This window comes from Pogona vitticeps, chromosome 4 (assembly GCF_051106095.1).
Source record: "Pogona vitticeps strain Pit_001003342236 chromosome 4, PviZW2.1, whole genome shotgun sequence".
Lineage (NCBI taxonomy): Eukaryota > Metazoa > Chordata > Lepidosauria > Squamata > Agamidae > Pogona > Pogona vitticeps.
This window is the reverse complement of record NC_135786.1, coordinates 46,035,286-46,052,915: the sequence shown is the minus strand read 5'-3', so window position 1 is coordinate 46,052,915 and position 17,630 is coordinate 46,035,286. Positions and strand designations below refer to the sequence as shown.

Here is a 17,630-nt window from a genome sequence, read left to right as displayed (position 1 = left end):
TCGAATAGTCAAGCACAGTTGTGACATCCAGGCAAGCAGGCTTAAAGTTGGGATATTAATAACATTGGTCGATCTGATCTGAGATAGAAATGCTAATCCATTCCATGCCAAAACCACAGGTATCCTGTTACAAGAAGCTGTGGCTGGAAGAGCTATAGGGGGCTGATTACTGGGTTAAGTAGCCCTTTAACCAATATTAACCTAATTGCTGCCTGATAGATTGCATGGCTAGAATGTGTTGAATCATTATGGTTTCATAAACTAGTCGGCCCAAAGAACCCTTACATGTTTCCTTTTATCTGGATTCATCTTGAAAGAGGGGCCAACATTTGCTGTTATCTGCCCAGGATAAATGTTTTAATGATGTTAACAATCTTTGAAAGCTTGAGAGCTGTAATTAGAGTTGTGATTATGAAATCAGGGTTTTATACTATCATCAAAAGAGGATAATTTTAATAATCCCCCATTTCTTCTCTTAAAAATAAAATGGAGCACATGAGTGTAGGCTGCAGAAACCTACTCCTACTATAGCTTCTGATGGCTTTAGTTCATGGCTCAAACTATTAATAATAATATTACTTTTTTCTTTTATACAATCTTTTATACAGAAATCTAAAAGTATTCTGCAAGCACTAGCTGACCCATAACACCCTATGGTCAGAAGAACAATATCTATCTATCTATCTATCTATCTATCTATCTATCTATCTATCTATCTATCTATCTATCTATCTATCTATCTATCTATCTATCTATCTATCTATCTATCTATCTATCTATCTATCTATCTATCTGTCTATCTATCTATCTATCTATCTATCTATCTATCTATCTATCTATCTATCTATCTATCTATCTATCTATCTATCTATCTATCTATCTATCTATCTATCTATCTATCTATCTATCTATCTATCTATCTATCTATCTGTATCTTGGGGGGATCAAGTTATTTTGTTAGCCATAAGCAGTAGAAGGATAAAGTAAAGGTAAAGGTTCCCCTTGACAATTTTTGTCCAGTCGTGTTCGACTCTAGGGGGCGGTGCTCATCCCCGTTTCCAAGCCATAGAGCCACCGTTTTTGTCTGAAGACAATCTTCCGTGGTCACATGGCCAGTGGTATCAAATTCTACCAGCCAAGAAGATTTTGTCTTACTTCTAGGCATGAAAAGGAAAGCTAGTGGTCACAGCAAACCCAGTCTAGGTACTAACCATAGAACATGCTCTTGAAGGATGAATTAACTGATATATAGCATGCCCATATCTCACTGAGGACCAGCCCTACTAGTCATCGAAATGGAGCAGCGACTTCTGATAGTTGATACTGCAGGGCAGAGAGCAGACAAGATGCTGGGCAGAGATATGTCCATGCTCTACAGTCAGCTCTGTGCCCCGTGAACTTGCCTGCTTTTTTCAAGTGCAGTAGAAGACACCCACATTGAAGTAAGATTAATCTAGTAGGCTGGTCTAGTAGTCTTCTGTTTCGGAGTGGTGGAGGTGGGGAGGTTCTTTTGCTTTGCTTCAGGCAGCAAACTGTCTATGGGTAGCTCTGACCATGGCATTTATTTTGCTTCTATTTAAGCTCTAATGGAACTGCCATTGTCATAGAATGTATGTCTTGCATCTCACTTCACAAAAGGTTTTGTAATTCATAATATTTTGCTATAAGAATGCATAATATAATGCAGCTGATAAAGAAGACATTAGTCTAAAAGGCTTATGCCATAAAATGTAATTCCGGATGTCACAAGCCAATATGGCTACGCTTCCAGTAACACTTTCAGTCACAAGAGCGGCTGCTTAACATATATTGTTTCTGACTTTCTTCTACACGGATGGGATTTACTGACATGTCCCTCCATTCACTACACTGGCTGCCCCATCCACCAAAGAACAGGAACACCACAAAAACAAACAAATAGCAAACATGGGGACATGTGTCAATGTGGAAGGGTTGTTTGCCCGTCCTTTGTTACATGCCTATTTTCTAATTTCCAGTTGACATTTTTCTTAGTGAAATAAATGAATTGACTCCAGCAGAGGCCTATTCGGATTAAACTGCTGTCACTGCTCACACACTTAACAAATGGCTGCCTGCATCCGGCAGCTCTGTGGGATGCATTCCAATTGGAGAAGGGAGGAGGCCGAGTGTAAACCGCAAGGTGCTCATCGGGAAAGTTGCTTAGCAAAGCAGGAGTTCTAGACTTGGAGGGAAACAAAATGCTTAATAAAAGTTTTAAAGGGTCGTTTAATCCTTGTGATAAAAATCCAGCCTCTCGGTTCTTAGTTGGTACAAGCTGGCCTAAATCACAGGAGCAATCTTGATTTATACTAGCTGAGAATCTAGCTTGACAGGTACAGGATTTTCGTTTGTGCAGTGCTGTGGAATGGGAAGAAGGAAATGACAGGAATATAAAATCATGCAAATTGTTGTGCTAGAAGGTTACTCTAGAAGTCCTGTCTCAGCACTGAGGCATGTTTAATTAACTATGAACTATTAGCAACAAGGTGTGTTTTTAACCCCCTCAGTAGTTTCTCATTAAAGCTTTGGGGGCCCTCAGGAAAAAAGTATGTGTTTTGCATCAGAATGTCTCTGGAAATCTTTCCAAACACTGAGAAAATATATGTGGGATCAATCCATTTAACAAGGTGCATGGAGCAACAATGGTATTAAGGGGCTCCCATTTCAAACCCTTCCCTAACACTGAAATATATCAGGAAGGGAAGTAGGCTGTCCCTGGCATGAAGAATGGAAAGAATACCCACAAAATCCTGCATGCTTGCCAGGTTAGCCTGTTTTAACCAGACATTTCAGAAAAGAGTTTACAAGCTTTTCAGGATTCCTCATCTCCAGCAGAAACCTCTGCAAAAGATTTCTTTTTCTTTTCTTTTCTTTTCTTTTCTTTTCTTTTCTTTTCTTTTCTTTTCTTTTTGGTCCCCAAGCTTTCTATAATTTGAGTAAAAATCTTCTTTCTCTTTGCAAATCAAAGCAGCCAGGCCTAAAACAACAGAATGGGCCACAGCAATAATAAATGGGTCTTTCCACCTGCCCTCAAGGAGACACTCAATAGGCCCATTAGAAAGAAACCTAGTTTGGCGGCGGACGAAATTGGCAATTATAGGCCCGTCACCAATGTTTCTTTCATGAGCAAAGTGGTGGAGAGGGTGATGGCAGATCAGCTTCAGGCACACTTGGATGAAACAGATGCCCTGGATCCATTCCAGTTGGGCTTCAGGCCGCGACACGGTACAGAGACGGCATTGGTCGCCCTGTATGATGACTTGTTGAGGGAGGCTGACAGGGGCAAAACGTCTCTGTTGGTCCTCCTTGACATCTCGGCAGCCTTTGATACCGTCGACCACGGTATCCTCCTGGGGAGGCTCTCTGAGTTGGGAATTGGTGGCTTGGTTCCTTCTTGGACGACCGCTCCCAGAGAGTTCAGCTTGGGGAGAGTGTCTCGGCCCCGTGGAGCTCCAATTGTGGGGTTCCACAGGGGTCGATCATCTCCCCAATGCTGTTCAACATCTATATGAGGCTGCTAGCGGGTGTCATCAGGGGGTGTGGAGCGTCGTGTTACCAGTATGCTGATGACACCCAGCTCTACATCTCCTTTTTACCAACTGCAGGTGATGCCATCCTGTCCCTCCAGCGCTGCCTGGGGACCGTACTGGAATGGATGCAGGAGAACAGGTTGAGGCTGAACCCGGACAAGACGGAAGTTCTGAGGGTGGGGGCCCCCCTGGCTGGTGGCTTGGGTGGCTCTCTCTCATTTGGAGTGGCCCTGGCTCCAGCGAGTGGGGTCCGCAGCTTGGGCGTACATTTGGACCCGATGCTCACCATGGAAACGCAGGTGGCGTCGGTTGTCTGTTCCGCCTTTTTCCATCTTTGGCGGATTGCCCAGCTGCGGCCCTACCTTGACACGGGGGCGCTCACCACCTTAGTACACATGCTCGTAATCTCAAGATTAGACCACTGCAACACGCTCTATGTGGGGCTACCTTTAAGGTTGATGCGGAAACTTCAGATGGTGCAAAATGCAATGGCCAGGCTCCTTACTGGAGTGAGAAAATACCAGCACATTTCTCCTACCCTGGCCAGACTGCATTGGCTGCCTATTCGTTTCTGCATTGATTTCAAAGTCTTAATGCTCACTTATATGGCCCTAAACGGTTTGGGACCTCGATACTTGGTGGAACGCCTTCTCCCACCAAGATCTACCCAGATCTCCCGCACGAGCCAGGAGGTGAGGCTGAGGAGCCTGATGCTGAGGGAAGCCCGGAGAGAAAAGACTCAAAACCGGGCCTTCTTGGCAGTGGCTCCTCGCCTTTGGAACAATCTCTCTCCTGAGATTCGCGCGGCCCCTACGCTGGGTACATTTAAAACCCAATTAAAAACATGGCTTTACATGCAGGCCTTCCCTCCTGCCAGCATTTAATTTCCTTTCTCTTGGCTATCTATTATTTATCATTTTTGGTATGTTTTGTTGCTATGATTTCAATGATTTATATTGTTTTAATTGTATATATGCTGTTGTTAGCCTCTCAGAGTGGTAGAATTTACTAGATGGGCAGGATATAAATCAAATAAATAAATAAATAAACAGCTGATTGTTTGCAAAGACACAAGCAACTAACTCATCAAGTGCTTCAAATTCTTAAAACAAAGCAGCAATCATCCAAGCTTTGAGCAATTCATGCTGTTTTGCACAAAACGGGCAATTTTGCACACAATATTTTTCTTGTTGGTGTGATAATTCTATCAAGGGTGCCAGGAAACTCTTGTCATTCTTGCTGAGAAAGAGAAAAAACATCACAGTTGCATGTGGAGATGAGGCAAGTAAGGATCTACATTCCAACCTATCTAATTAGTTTTTACTGCATACATACATGGGGCCTCTTGCAAAATAACATTGCCACACATGTGTTTTAAGGTACAGCAGTGAACCCATGGATGGAATGCGACAGCACATCTAACAAATACCTAAAAATATCCCTTTCAGACCTTTGTCCTTTCATATCCTACTGTAACAAATGGATTCATTTTTATGTCAAGCATTGCACCTTCAGTATTTTGTGTAGGATAGAGAAACTGAGCAAGGGACAGAGACAAACAGAGGGAGACTTTTGTGAAACAAGAGCACTCAACCAAGTGTTCCCTAGACACTTGCATAATCCCTTGCCATAGGGCATTGTGGCCAGGTTTTTAGAGAGCTGTAGTCTAAAAATCATGGTGCATGCTAGGCTGCCTTTGCCCATGTCAGAGGAACACAGGAGCAGTTAAGACACTAATTAAAGGCACTTGGAGGAATAACCTACTATCAATGTCTTTCTGTAGCAGTAGTTTAGATAGGGAGATGTTTGTACAGTATTTCAGTTTTTTAAATCCTAGGTTCTTAACCTTTGTTACTTGGATGTTTTTGAACTGCAACTCCCAGAAACCCCAGCCAGCACAGTTGGTGGTGAAGGCTTCTGGGAGTTGCAGTCCAAAACTCCTGAGTAACCCAAGGTTAAGAACCAGTGTTTTAAATAATTCACACCTTTAGGAGACTGTCCTACAGGCATGTTAACAACACCAGATTCCACTTCTACACTGAGTCCAGCTTGTTGCCTTTTCTTGTACTATAAACAATAAGCCTTATTGTCATATTTTACATTAAACTGCAATAATTCTCAGTTAAATAATACTGTTTTGAAAAATGATGAGTTAACTAGAATCTCTGTAACTCTGATATCTGATTCAGAATGCTTTCTCCCCCACAAATGTAGACATGAGTTACACTGGGTCTTCCGTATTGCATTATGATTACATTTATTACCATCCTAAAGCAGTTTGCACCACAGCTTATATACTTTCCCCAATATTGGGTGAAACAGTCTTCTAAATAGGTTCAATTCAACTGGGCTTACATGTTTTAAAATCTTCCTCTATCATTCTGGTCTTTCCAGCATGGGGTGCTCAGATATATTTCTGCCTTTGTCTAGCAGCACTTCTAAGTGTCAAAAGCACTTGTATTAAATTTTGTATTTTATCTTTAGCCAACATAAAGGCTCAGCTGGAGCCACATAAACTCACTGCTCAGCAATAATGTACTGCTCCTCCAATGGAGTGCATTCCACACCAGCCACTTGTACATTGTGGGCTATTTCCGAGAAATCCAGGCCCAGGTTAATGCCACGAATGGTCACTCGTGTTCCCCCTTCCGGTGGCCCTGACACAGTGAGGATCTGGGAAGGAAAGGAAAGCATAGTGTTTACAACAGAAATAAATAACTACCTAAAATCTAGAAGTTTTTTTTTTTTTTGAGAAAAGCAAAAGATATACTGCACGTGAAAGTGATTGCAGGAAAAGCATAGATTTCCACTTTCTCTACTGAGCATACAGTTTCAGTGATCTTAAGCACAGTCAATATTTCCAACTCCACTGTCTCTTCAAAAAGTGGTACAAAATTTCTTTTCTTAAGAAGTGCTGGCTGTATAATAATTGTGAAAATCTAAACTAGGAAAAGACTGGTCTAGAGGGCAGATAGGATCAAGAGCTTCCTGTCTAATGCATAGCTGTAGCCTAGCACTCTTAATGAAACACATGCAGCTAAGCATTGTCTATTCTACAGCATGATGGAATGATACATTTTGAAAACCAGGAGTTCTTCATATTCTAAAGAGAAGCAGCATATAGCTTAATACCCAATGTATTAGGATCAGCATGAAGGCTGATCTGTGCATGAGAGCAAGCTTCACTGAGGTCAGTAGTCCTTGTTCCCAATTGCCAAGACTCAACTAGAAAAGTTCACTGAGCTGTAACAAAAGATCTTCAGCCAATTTAAATGCCACTTTCCACTTCTCTTCAGCAAACAATCCTGCAAATAAGAGCTACCATTTCAACTGCTCGAATAAAGCTGGGAATACATAAACACAAAAGGGGGAAAAATAATCTAACCTCTGCTTCATTATTTTCCTCATTCTCTCCCACACTGTACCATAAACCATTTTATAAAACTCAAAAGCCTCAGCATCACCTTATTCACTTTCCAGACCAAGGAGACTTCTTCAGTGCCATTCATTATCAGCCAGTGACATCCCTGTTGTTGCTGCTAAAAGGGTCCTAGAGAAGCACTCCTTCATGTTCATCACTGACTCCACTGTGCTGCATCACAGATTGTACAGAAGCTTGCTATCTTGTACTTATGCATCCACACGAGAGTCTTTCTATTGCACTGTCAGTTTGTTGTACATAATCCTTGTTAAAATAATTCTTATATTTACTGTATACATGCCACCATCTTTTCAGAAATATGGCACTGTTTCCCCCCCCTTAAATGTTTAAAAGCAATGTCCTCCCTCCACTCAACAGCTATTGGTATGGTAACATGATGGACTAGAGTCACAAACTTCAAACTACTCTGTCCTCTGAAAATGCCGGCCACAGAGACTGGTGAAACATTAGGAAGAACAACCTTCAGAACACGCCCAAAAAGCCCGAAAAACCCACAAAAAGCCTTCGCGAATACAATAATATGGAAGCTTTCAAGTTTCCAAGAAGTCTTCATCTGGCTGGGTTGTAAAGCAAATTCAGGGAGAGCAGATGGTCTTTGAGGAGAGAGGGGGGAAATGCTGGTTGATACTGAAGCCACACACTCTGTATTGAGTCCCACACTCAAGATACTTGAGTGTGGGACTCAAGTGTTAGAGCAGTACGACAGTCTGGTGAGTGCTCTAACACTGGAGGCATTCAAGAAAAACTTAGATAATCACCTGGCAGATATGCTTTGATTGTATTAGAGCACTGAGCAGGGAGTTCAACTTTATTGCCTTGTAGGCTCCTTCCAACTTCACTTTTCTATGATTCTATGATACTAAGCATCTTAAGAATCCAGATGTTGAGCAGGTATCAGGCTGCATGCGCAGGATGCTTGAACAAAGATGCAAATTAATTGTTCATTCCCTACTCCCTCATTTTCAGAAGCAATTGTCCAAATCTGTTTCATGGTCTAGCCAAAGGACATAAGCTCCTTGATAGGAAGAAAACAGGAAAAAATGGCATTTTAAAATATTAGCAATATTATTATTACATGTCTACTACTATTATTGCAGGTTTACTACTCCTTTCTTCTGAGGGCATTTCTGGGATTGTACAGTTTTGCTGAAGGCCACAAAGGCTGGCTCGCCTGGGATGCACAGTGAGGAACTGAACTCCAATCTCTAACTCTGTAAGCTGATAGTTAACTGAGCAATGCTGGAGATCAGTGTAAGGTTTTGTACAAAGTGGAATGTCGAGGGATATCAAAATGAATAGCATTATCTAGTGGTGGGAGGGTTTGTGATCCTAAAAGGGTAAAGTCATCTTTTTGTTGAAAGGGAAACAATTTTCTACCAGCCAGAGATAGACCAAACACATTCCGCTCAGTTCTTGTGGCTGCTAAGAAGTCAAGTGCTCTTCACATTGCCATGCATTTAAACAATTTAAGTTCTAGGATACCAACTGGAAACCCATCTTATTCACTTTATCTTAAATTTACCCAGTGATTTAAACCCTAACCCTGAGCCTTGTTGCCAGTATCCTGTTCAATATTTACACATGCATGGATCTCGATGCAGCTGTGGAAACTTCAGGATTGATCTGATGAAGTGTTGGTCATACACGATCAGGCACAAAACTGGCTGCTCCTTAGGTTCCAGAATAGCAATGTTCCAATATTGAACAGGATACTGATCAATGAGTTAAAAAGGGTCACAAAGCCTGAGTTGGCACCCAAAATATATGGGAGGCTGACTCTCAGAAACAAAGGTCTGTACATATTCTTTCTTGTCCTCTAATTCCTAACCTCTTGCACTCTGATAGTTTCTCTAATGTTCTGTGGTATATAGTTCCATATTTAATTTTTCTCTCATACAAATGGCAGGAACTAGTAAGATTTTTCAACTGCTCTTCCCCTCACCCCAACTCACAAGTTGATATATGTTGCAACAGTCATGTGGTGAACGGGAATAGGGCAGATATTCAAGTCTGCTGGATGTGAATGCAAAACTAAATGTATGCTATTTGTCTGAACTTAATGACTTCCAGTGGTCTATTCATTCCAGGGCTTACTCCTCCTCTGTCTGTCTGTCTGTCTGCCTGGTGTGTGTGTGTGTGTGTGTGTGTGTGTGTGTGTGTGTGTGTGTGTGTGTGTGTGTGTGTGTGTGTGTGTGTGTGTGTGTGTGTGTGTGTGTGTGTGTGTGTGTGTGTGTGTGTGTGTGTGTGTGTGTGTGTGTTTCTTTATCTTTACTGTTCGTTTATTCAGTATTGGTGGACACTACTGTATAATGAACAAAGAAAGAACACAGAAGTAAGATATATGAAATGCTAATGATCATGTAATCCTCTCTCACTTACATTGGATTTTTTTTCATACATGGCACTTTACAAGGTAATGTGGAACAAAATATTTGAGATTCCTGTCTGAAAAATCAAAATTTCAACAGAAATGGGGACACCACAAAGAAAAGAAAGGGAAGAAAGTGATTAGCAAAAGCTTTCCACGCACCCTCCTACAGCAACTGTGATTGCAGAAACTTAATATATTGCTTTGTTGCTCTTTGCATAGTGATATAATCTGACCCCACTGCTATGCACTGCTGCTTCAATATGTGCTTAACCACAAAAATTAAACAGCTGTGCCAAATGCCACCTGCTTCTTGTGCAGATGTCATGACCAGATGTGTGAGCTAAACTTACACCAAAAGTGAGATTAATGCAAAGGCATATTGTTCAAAAGCCATCCCAACAATTCTGTCACCTCTTTTTCTCCCACTCTACCCCATGTTGCATGTCATACGCCAGTTTGTGCCTGTGGTCTAAGCACTGGGAAGCAAATAAAGCAGCCCAAATATAGACTGCTTCATTTACTATCACTCAAAGTTCAGTATTTGCATCTGAACCTCACTGCTTTTGAATCATGCTCTGATAACTAGGGAGCCAGCTTCTATGGTGGGACACTAAAAAAATCTGGTGGGAGGATACAGCTGGTAACTAGTGGCAGAAACTTCTGACAGGAGTACTGGCTTCCTTTTTTTATAGACTTTTATAAAAGCAAGAAACCTTAAAAGGCTTGACAGTTACTTTGGAGAACTTCATTAAGCTCCACTTTGGACAAGTGTTGAATGTTAAATACCATATTTTATTAGGGAGCAAGGCACTCACACCTCCTTAAATGTCTTTTAAAAATGCTAAAAGGGGGAGTTTACTTCATGAGCTGCCTATTTATAGTACACCTCTGTCACAGCCGCTTCAGCTGCCGGTCTAGAAAACAGTATGCTGCACAACAATCTCCCAGTGGAACGATCAGTATACAGTTCTGAGTTTAGCAGTTGATGGCTGCTATATGACACCAATTTCTGTCTTCTGTTAATGTTTTGCCGTACAACCTGGGCAAACCTTTTATTGGATGCTTTAAAAAAAAAAAGTAGAATCAGCTCCCAGAACCATTTAAACAGTAGATTTTACATGTTAAAAATTACAACTCGGATTTTGGGCCATAAGGCACCTCATGTACTAGTCAATGTAGGCATTACAGTTCATCATGTCTTGGAAAAGTTTCAGAATATAATGTGAGTGTCGTCCTGATGTGCTCTGGGTCAGGACAGGGCTAGAAATCTTCATTTCATAAAATTAGTAAACATATTGCTGGATGCTTTTAATGACCACAGGAGGGAAAGTAGGTGATTTTGTGATATTGATCCAGAACTAATATTTCTGTTTGAAATGATTCCAGGGAATTTTTCCTTTTAGAAAGTAAACATTCTGTGTACAATACAGTAATATTTGGGACAAAATGTAAAGCAGAATTATCAGTCTGATTGGTAGACTGATGCAAGCTACAATCCTTTTATAAGAAATCCCCTTCATCAACATTGACTTTCTTACCAACTGACCAACCGACCTATCAACCGACGAACAAACCAACCAAACCACAATCTTGTATTTTGTAAATTGGATAACGACCAGGATTTATCCTCAATCCACTCTTCAAATTTCTCTCTGTGGTACCATCTGCTGAAAACAAACCACTCAAGGGCGCAATATTTACAAACACTTACTTTTCCCTCCTTGAGAACCGCATTCACAGAACTCCGTTATCAAACCATGCCAAGTGATGTCTTAGACGGCAGGTACATGAATGTACCTAAGCATCTGAGGCTGTGTATTTGCGGAGCAGGTGAGATAGAGGATGTTGTCCACTATTTACTTAACTGCCAGCTCTATCAAAACCCCAGAGAAAAATTCCTGGGTAACATTTTGGCTGCTCTACAGGAGGAAAGCCCCCAGACAAAGGTGGTCAGGTTGCTTTTGGATTGTGACCCATATATCACTTACAGAACAGCGCTGTTAGCAAAAGCGGCCAGAAACATTCACGCTAATTCCCTGAGAGCCATTGCAATCAATTGTGCTGGAGACTCCCAGACATGAACAGTCTCTTATTATTTTATATCTCCGTGATTTTATTCTAATTTTATTCGATTATATTTGTATTTTAAACAATTGTGACGGCTTTTAGCTAATACAATAAACTTAAACTTGGAACTTGGAAGACAATCTTGTATTTTGATGCCATGTATAAGCATTTGCCATGTTATTTCTCTCTCTTATATCTAAGGAAGTGGAGTTGTCCATGAAAGCTCACATTAAAATATAACAGTCTGTAAGGTGCCACCATGTTTTTGTTTTTTAAATTTGTTTTTTAATTCTGCCCCCCCCCCCCCAAATTTTAAACAGAGACTGAATGACTATCTGTCAGGGATGCTTTGGCTTTGGGTTTCCTGCTTTGACAAGGGATTGGGACTGATTATTTTAGCTCTACAGCATCTGTAAATGTGAAGTCTTTTCTTAAGAATATTTAATATATCAACCTTGTTAGGTCCCAGCTTTCTCTTCCAATTCTAGTTTATTTCTCACATATGAGGGAGCCAGCATCCACTGATAATACTTATAGGTCAGAATCCTATTGGCATCTGCATAAGGTTTGTGTTGCTTACTGACGATAATTACAGATAAATGAGAAGGACCTGCAAGCTACTTCACACACTAGAAACTATGTAAAAAAACATGACTTTGGGGGAAAATGTCCAGCCCCATCCAGAAAAATAAGCAACAGAGCCCACAACACACAGCAGGGCTGGCTTATTCCACTTTGAAATAAGTGGAATACATTACATACATTACATTATATTATCATATAAAGACTAAGACAATTAAACCAAGAGTAAAAAAATTGTCTAACTGCACTACTGGAAGATTTGTCAGATGTTTCCAAACTTGGGCATTTCTCTTTTTGGTAAATGCTTAGTAGCCTGTAACCAACTTAAAACCTGTTTCCTCCAAGTGCGTCCTATCTATTACAGGTTATACATCAGGAAATATTCCTTTAGAGACTTAGACGGACATTTATCCCGCTGTGTGGTCCACTGTGGGGACGGTTTGGTTCACTCTTTTTTCCAGCGATCACACAATGAGGTGAACCAAGCTGTTTGCAGAGGAATCTTTCCCACATCTTTTTGAGTTCCTGTCACAGACCTCTATTTTTAGGTGTGGGTAGGATCACTCTGGTTTGGTCCAGAGCATGTGATTGCTGGGAATAGACCAAAAGCAAGCCTTCCCAGTTGTCAGGGCTCCTTTCATTGGGATTTCCAGTATCATGACTGATCAACAAACTGCCCAAATCCTAATCCATGGATTAGCCCATGGACACTTTCTCAACTGGCCTTTCAGACAAATGTTACTATTATTTTCTTTTTTTAAAGTGATGCAGTACCTCATTAGACAAATAGTATTATTTTCTTTGTTTTTAAATAATGCAGCACCTCACAATGGTCTACCAGAGTCTTTTTAAAAATTTACCGTATTTTTCCATTTACAAAATGACCTGCGGAACTTAGGAAATGGGTAATGCAGCGTTGAAAGGGCAGCACACTTGCGTCCCTTTGATCGTGACGCCCTTTCATGGCTGCTTCAGGATCAAAGGGGTGCGAGTGTGCTGCCCTTTCATGGCTGCTTTACTCTGTAGCTTCACAAAAGGCAGGGAAAGCGGCTGCCTGCTGTGTATAAAATAACCCTTATTTTTTGGTCTAATTATTTAAGTAAAAAGTATCATTTTTATACACAGCAAAATACGGTAATCACTTCTCCTTTCCATCCATCGAAGAGGAGGGGAAGTGTTCAATTTGTCAATATCCTGAAGTGGCTCACTTATTAAGCCACTTCATGATATCAGAAGCAGCCAGACCAAATAGGGTCACTTGAGCTCCAGTATGCCTCTTGGAGTCAAGGATAACACCAACTGGCACACTGCATCTCCACCGGACCCCAAGAGACTCTATTTAGCCTGAAACAGTCAGCTCCAGAAGAGCCAGTGTAGTTTTCTCATAATGCAAGTCTTTCTCGTCAATTTCTGGCCTCTCTCACATGTCTTAATTATTCTCACTTCAGTTATGCTCCCATTTATTCTGCAGCTCTCCAACAGTATTACTAAGTGGAGATATATATATGTTCTGGGAAAGAGCTAATCATGAAGGTACCCTTTCATATAGTGTTGCATTGTATTCTGAAAACAGTCAGTTTCATTCTCCTCCCTTTGCTTCAGTTCCCATCTTCCCATGTTCTCTCAGCCCAAGGACTAAAAGCTTTAATCTGTTCACAGTGGAGCGCCTGTTACACTGCACTTTCCGTAACTCACACTCTTCAGTGTGTCTTGTATCATTTCTCTTTACAAAGCATCATGTGTCTACAAAAGACACAATGCAAAAATCAAATGGCACAATATTATACTAAGCACTGTTGAAGGTCTGCTTCTGCTAGCGCTTGTAAGTCACCCATATACAATGGTTCACAGTTCTTGACAGTTATTTCCCTTACAACTGTATGTTATTTTTAAAAATGCATTTGCTGCAACATCTGCATGACAAGCTGAGGCGCTTTGCCCCTCACAGGAAAACCCAGTGCTTGCCATTTTTTCTGAGTCTCTGTTAATGTTTCTTACCTCATTTGAGTCAACAAAACCTGACTACAATGTCAAACAAGGCAATCTTGCCTTTCTATTTTCCAAATGTTCTGACCTGGAAAATACCCAACCCAGACTTCCAACTCGACCTAGATTTTAGTGGCCACTAATTGAACAGTTTTGAAGGAACTGTGTCACAATGCAGCCGCAGGGTCAGAACAGATGCATTCAATTAATTACAGCTGGGGAAATCAGTCATAATCACAGAAGGCAGCAAAGACGTAAAAGGTCCCATTACTTCTACAAAGAAGTGGAGTGGGCCAAATGTCCAACTTGCGGCTGTGTCTGTATCATCTAACTTAGGAGTGCAAAAATAATAACAAAACTAGTTACAGAAGGTAACCTGCAACCTCAAGCTTCTCAGTGTTGCAGTAGAACATAATAATAATTTGTTACGTAGAGCCTGCCACAGAGAAATTTCACAGGTGAATCTTTATCTAGAGATAAGTGATGAGAAAAGCTAATTTCTGTTTACAAGGGAGCTCTTAAATATCAAAGAGCAGTTGTATCATTCTAGCAGAGCATGGGTCTAACAAACATAGATGCATGCTGATGTTATGTGCCATCAAGTCACATCTGACTTAGGCAACCCTTTGAATTAGACATCCAAAAGGTCCTATCATTAACAATTCTGCTCAATTCTTGCAAACTAAAGGCTGTGCCTTCATTTATTGGGTCAATCCATCTCATGTTACTCATCCATTCCAACTGCCTCCATTTTTTCCTAGTTTTTTTCTCCCTCCAATAATCTTCTTAGGATATTTCCAAAGCATGACAGCTTCAGTTAAGTCATATTAGTTTTTAGTGGGAGTCTAGGCTTGATTTGATCTAATAAATTTTCACTTCAGGATCTTTTCTTTTCTAGTTCCTTTGCTGCTGCCTTTCCAAATCTCAGTCTTCTCCTAATTTTTGCCTACAATGTCGTTAGATTGATAATTCAACCAAGGTGAAGAAAATCCTCAACAACTTTGATTTCTTTCATTATCCAAGTTCAAATTATATAATTTTCTGAAATCATTATTTTTGTTTTCTTAATGTTGAATAGCAATTCTCATTTTGCAATTTATTTTTAAACTTTAGTGATAATTGTTTCAAATGACTGCTGCTGCCTGTCAATCATATACTGCTATATGTGTATCTTATATTATTGTTGATGTTTCTTCTACCAATTTTCACTGCACCTTCATCTGAATCTACTTTAGGTTTCTATATGATATGATATGCATATAAATTTAACAGAGGAATGTATTTGCGAAGGCTTTCACAGCCGGGATCTAATGGTTGTTGTGGGTTTTTCGGGCTCTTTGGCCGTGTTCTAAAGGTTGTTCTTCCTAACGTTTTTCCAGTCTCTGTTGCCAGAAGATGCCAGCCACAGAGACTGGTGAAACGTTAGGAAGAACAACCTTCAGAACACGGCCAAAGAGCCTGAAAAACCCACAACAACCATTAAACAGAGGAATCTTTGCCAGTTTCCTCTGAAATTCATTTATATGTTCCAATAGCAAATGTACATTTGCAATACATTCTCTGGAGTCTCTTCTTTTTCCGAATACAGCCCAGATATCTGACATTTCTTGCCCCATATATAAAAATCTTACAAAATTTTGAGGACCACTTTGCTTGTATAAAAAATAATGTGATGGCCCTACAATTACTGCTGTCTTTGATGTCACCTTTCATAGGGATTGGAAGGCATATCAACTGTTTGCTGCCTATAGGATATTGTTTCATTTCCCATCTTTTGGGGCATATTCTTGTCAGGACAGTGATTGCAATTTGGTCTCTGCAACCTGAAAGAGCCCTACACTAACAGTTCATGGACTTACTACACTACAATTTTGGTCTTGTTTTGGAAAAAAAATTAGAACTTCTCTATTTTTTCTAATTATATTATCTGATTGATTTTCATATTTGCCATTTACTGATCTCCATGTGTACAATTTATATTTGGTTGCCTGAAGCATATATGCATCTTGGCTATTTTTTAGACAGCTGCAGCTACCCCTGCAACTTTCCAGCTTTTTGGTGGGTAAATAAGAGACAGTAGAATTGAATCTTACTCTCAATTCCTACGAACAACTGATCAGTTGATTTCGAAAGTACTATAAGTAGTAATATAAGTCTGGGAGTGGGAAATCACATGTACACCATTTTATGTTAAGACAGAGATAAATGTGCAAAGCATGTACATGAATAGCCATATGATCAGGTACAAGATGCTAAACATGACACTTAGAGGGATAAGAGAATAGGTAGCTATTTTTCCAAGAGCACATTTGTTTTCAAGAGCTTCAGCATCTTGAAAAGGTTGAGGAAATTTGCTACTAGTGAGATAATCTCAACTGTGCCAGGGTATCACAAAGTTCCAACTGCTTCTGCTATTCAGAATTCTTGACATTTACTGGATACAAGGAGCTACGCCAGAGCAGCAGAAAACAAATTTGCTCTGTCATTTATGTGACAGCCCTTCAAATATCTGAAGATGGCCAACATATTGTCTCTTAATTGTCTCTTTTTCAGGCTATCCGCACCCAGCTCTTTCAAATTTCCTACATACAACTTGGCCTCCAGGGCATGACCATCTCTGTTGCATTTCCTCTCAACAAATCGCCAGTTTGTTCAAAACAGGAATTATGTAAATATGATTTTTCTAGAAGCAGGCAAATAGGGAGACCGATCCGAAAGGCAAGAATGCCACTATAATGTCCTGTGTCCCATCATGTAGTTCCTTTGTCCTACCACTCTTGCAATGGCTCAGACACATAGACCGCTATACAAAACCAAAACTGGATAGCAAAGTGTTGCAGCCCACAAACTGGTTGCAATTATGTGGAGGCTGCCACAATGCTACATATCAAGGCAGCAGTTAGACTGTGCTGAGGCCTTGAACAAGCGTCTCTACAACCATTTTACAGGACTGAGTAATAATTCGAACATATGAACACTAGGTATCCAGATGAGCAGCACCTTTTCTAAAAACCTGTAACTGGCACAGAAGTACCAATGGTGTGTCAATCACAGAGCATGTACAACATTGCCAAAGAGACCACCCAGTGACATTTACAGGTCTGGTCTATTCCACCAAAGAGAGAGAGAGAGAGAGAGAGAGACAGAGAGACAGAGAGACAGAGAGAGAGATGTTTTGTTTTCAGCATTATATTACTTGATATTTGCAGCATCAAGTAAAGAGGAGCTGTCACTTCCTACACATACCACATACAAAGCCCAGCTAAAGCACCAGCAGAATCTTAACTTCTGTATTGGCAGTGGAATGGTACCCCTGCTACACTTGAGGAGGAGGCTAATCTTGGAGCCCCAGGACAGATTGTGCCATATACAACTCTGTCCGTACACACAAGGGGAATGGTTCCATTTAGGAGGAATAGTGAAGACGTCGTTGTTGCTGCTGCTTCACCCTAGCATCCACCACTCAAGACAGCTGCCTTATTCTGGCCAATGGTAGGGCTAGCTCCAAAGAACTAAATGAATCAGGGGTGGGACATGAGCGCAGAAAAAGCCCTATTCTGTAAGTTATCTGGAGTATCAGAACATCATATTCCGCAAAAGAAAAAAAAAGTGTTTGTGTCCATTCAAAAGC

General features: G+C 40.6%; 1 protein-coding gene across 2 annotated transcripts in view; it reads right to left on the bottom strand.

Annotated features, from left to right (window-relative positions):
* Positions 1-17,630, bottom strand: part of PLXNA2 (plexin A2) — a 520,505-nt gene that overhangs the window by 133,373 nt on the left and 369,502 nt on the right. For both annotated transcript variants that reach the window (XM_020807529.3, XM_020807530.3), the window contains exon 13: positions 6,073-6,224. In XM_020807529.3, the coding sequence (XP_020663188.2) occupies positions 6,073-6,224 (152 nt within the window). The remainder of the gene's footprint in view (positions 1-6,072; positions 6,225-17,630) is intronic.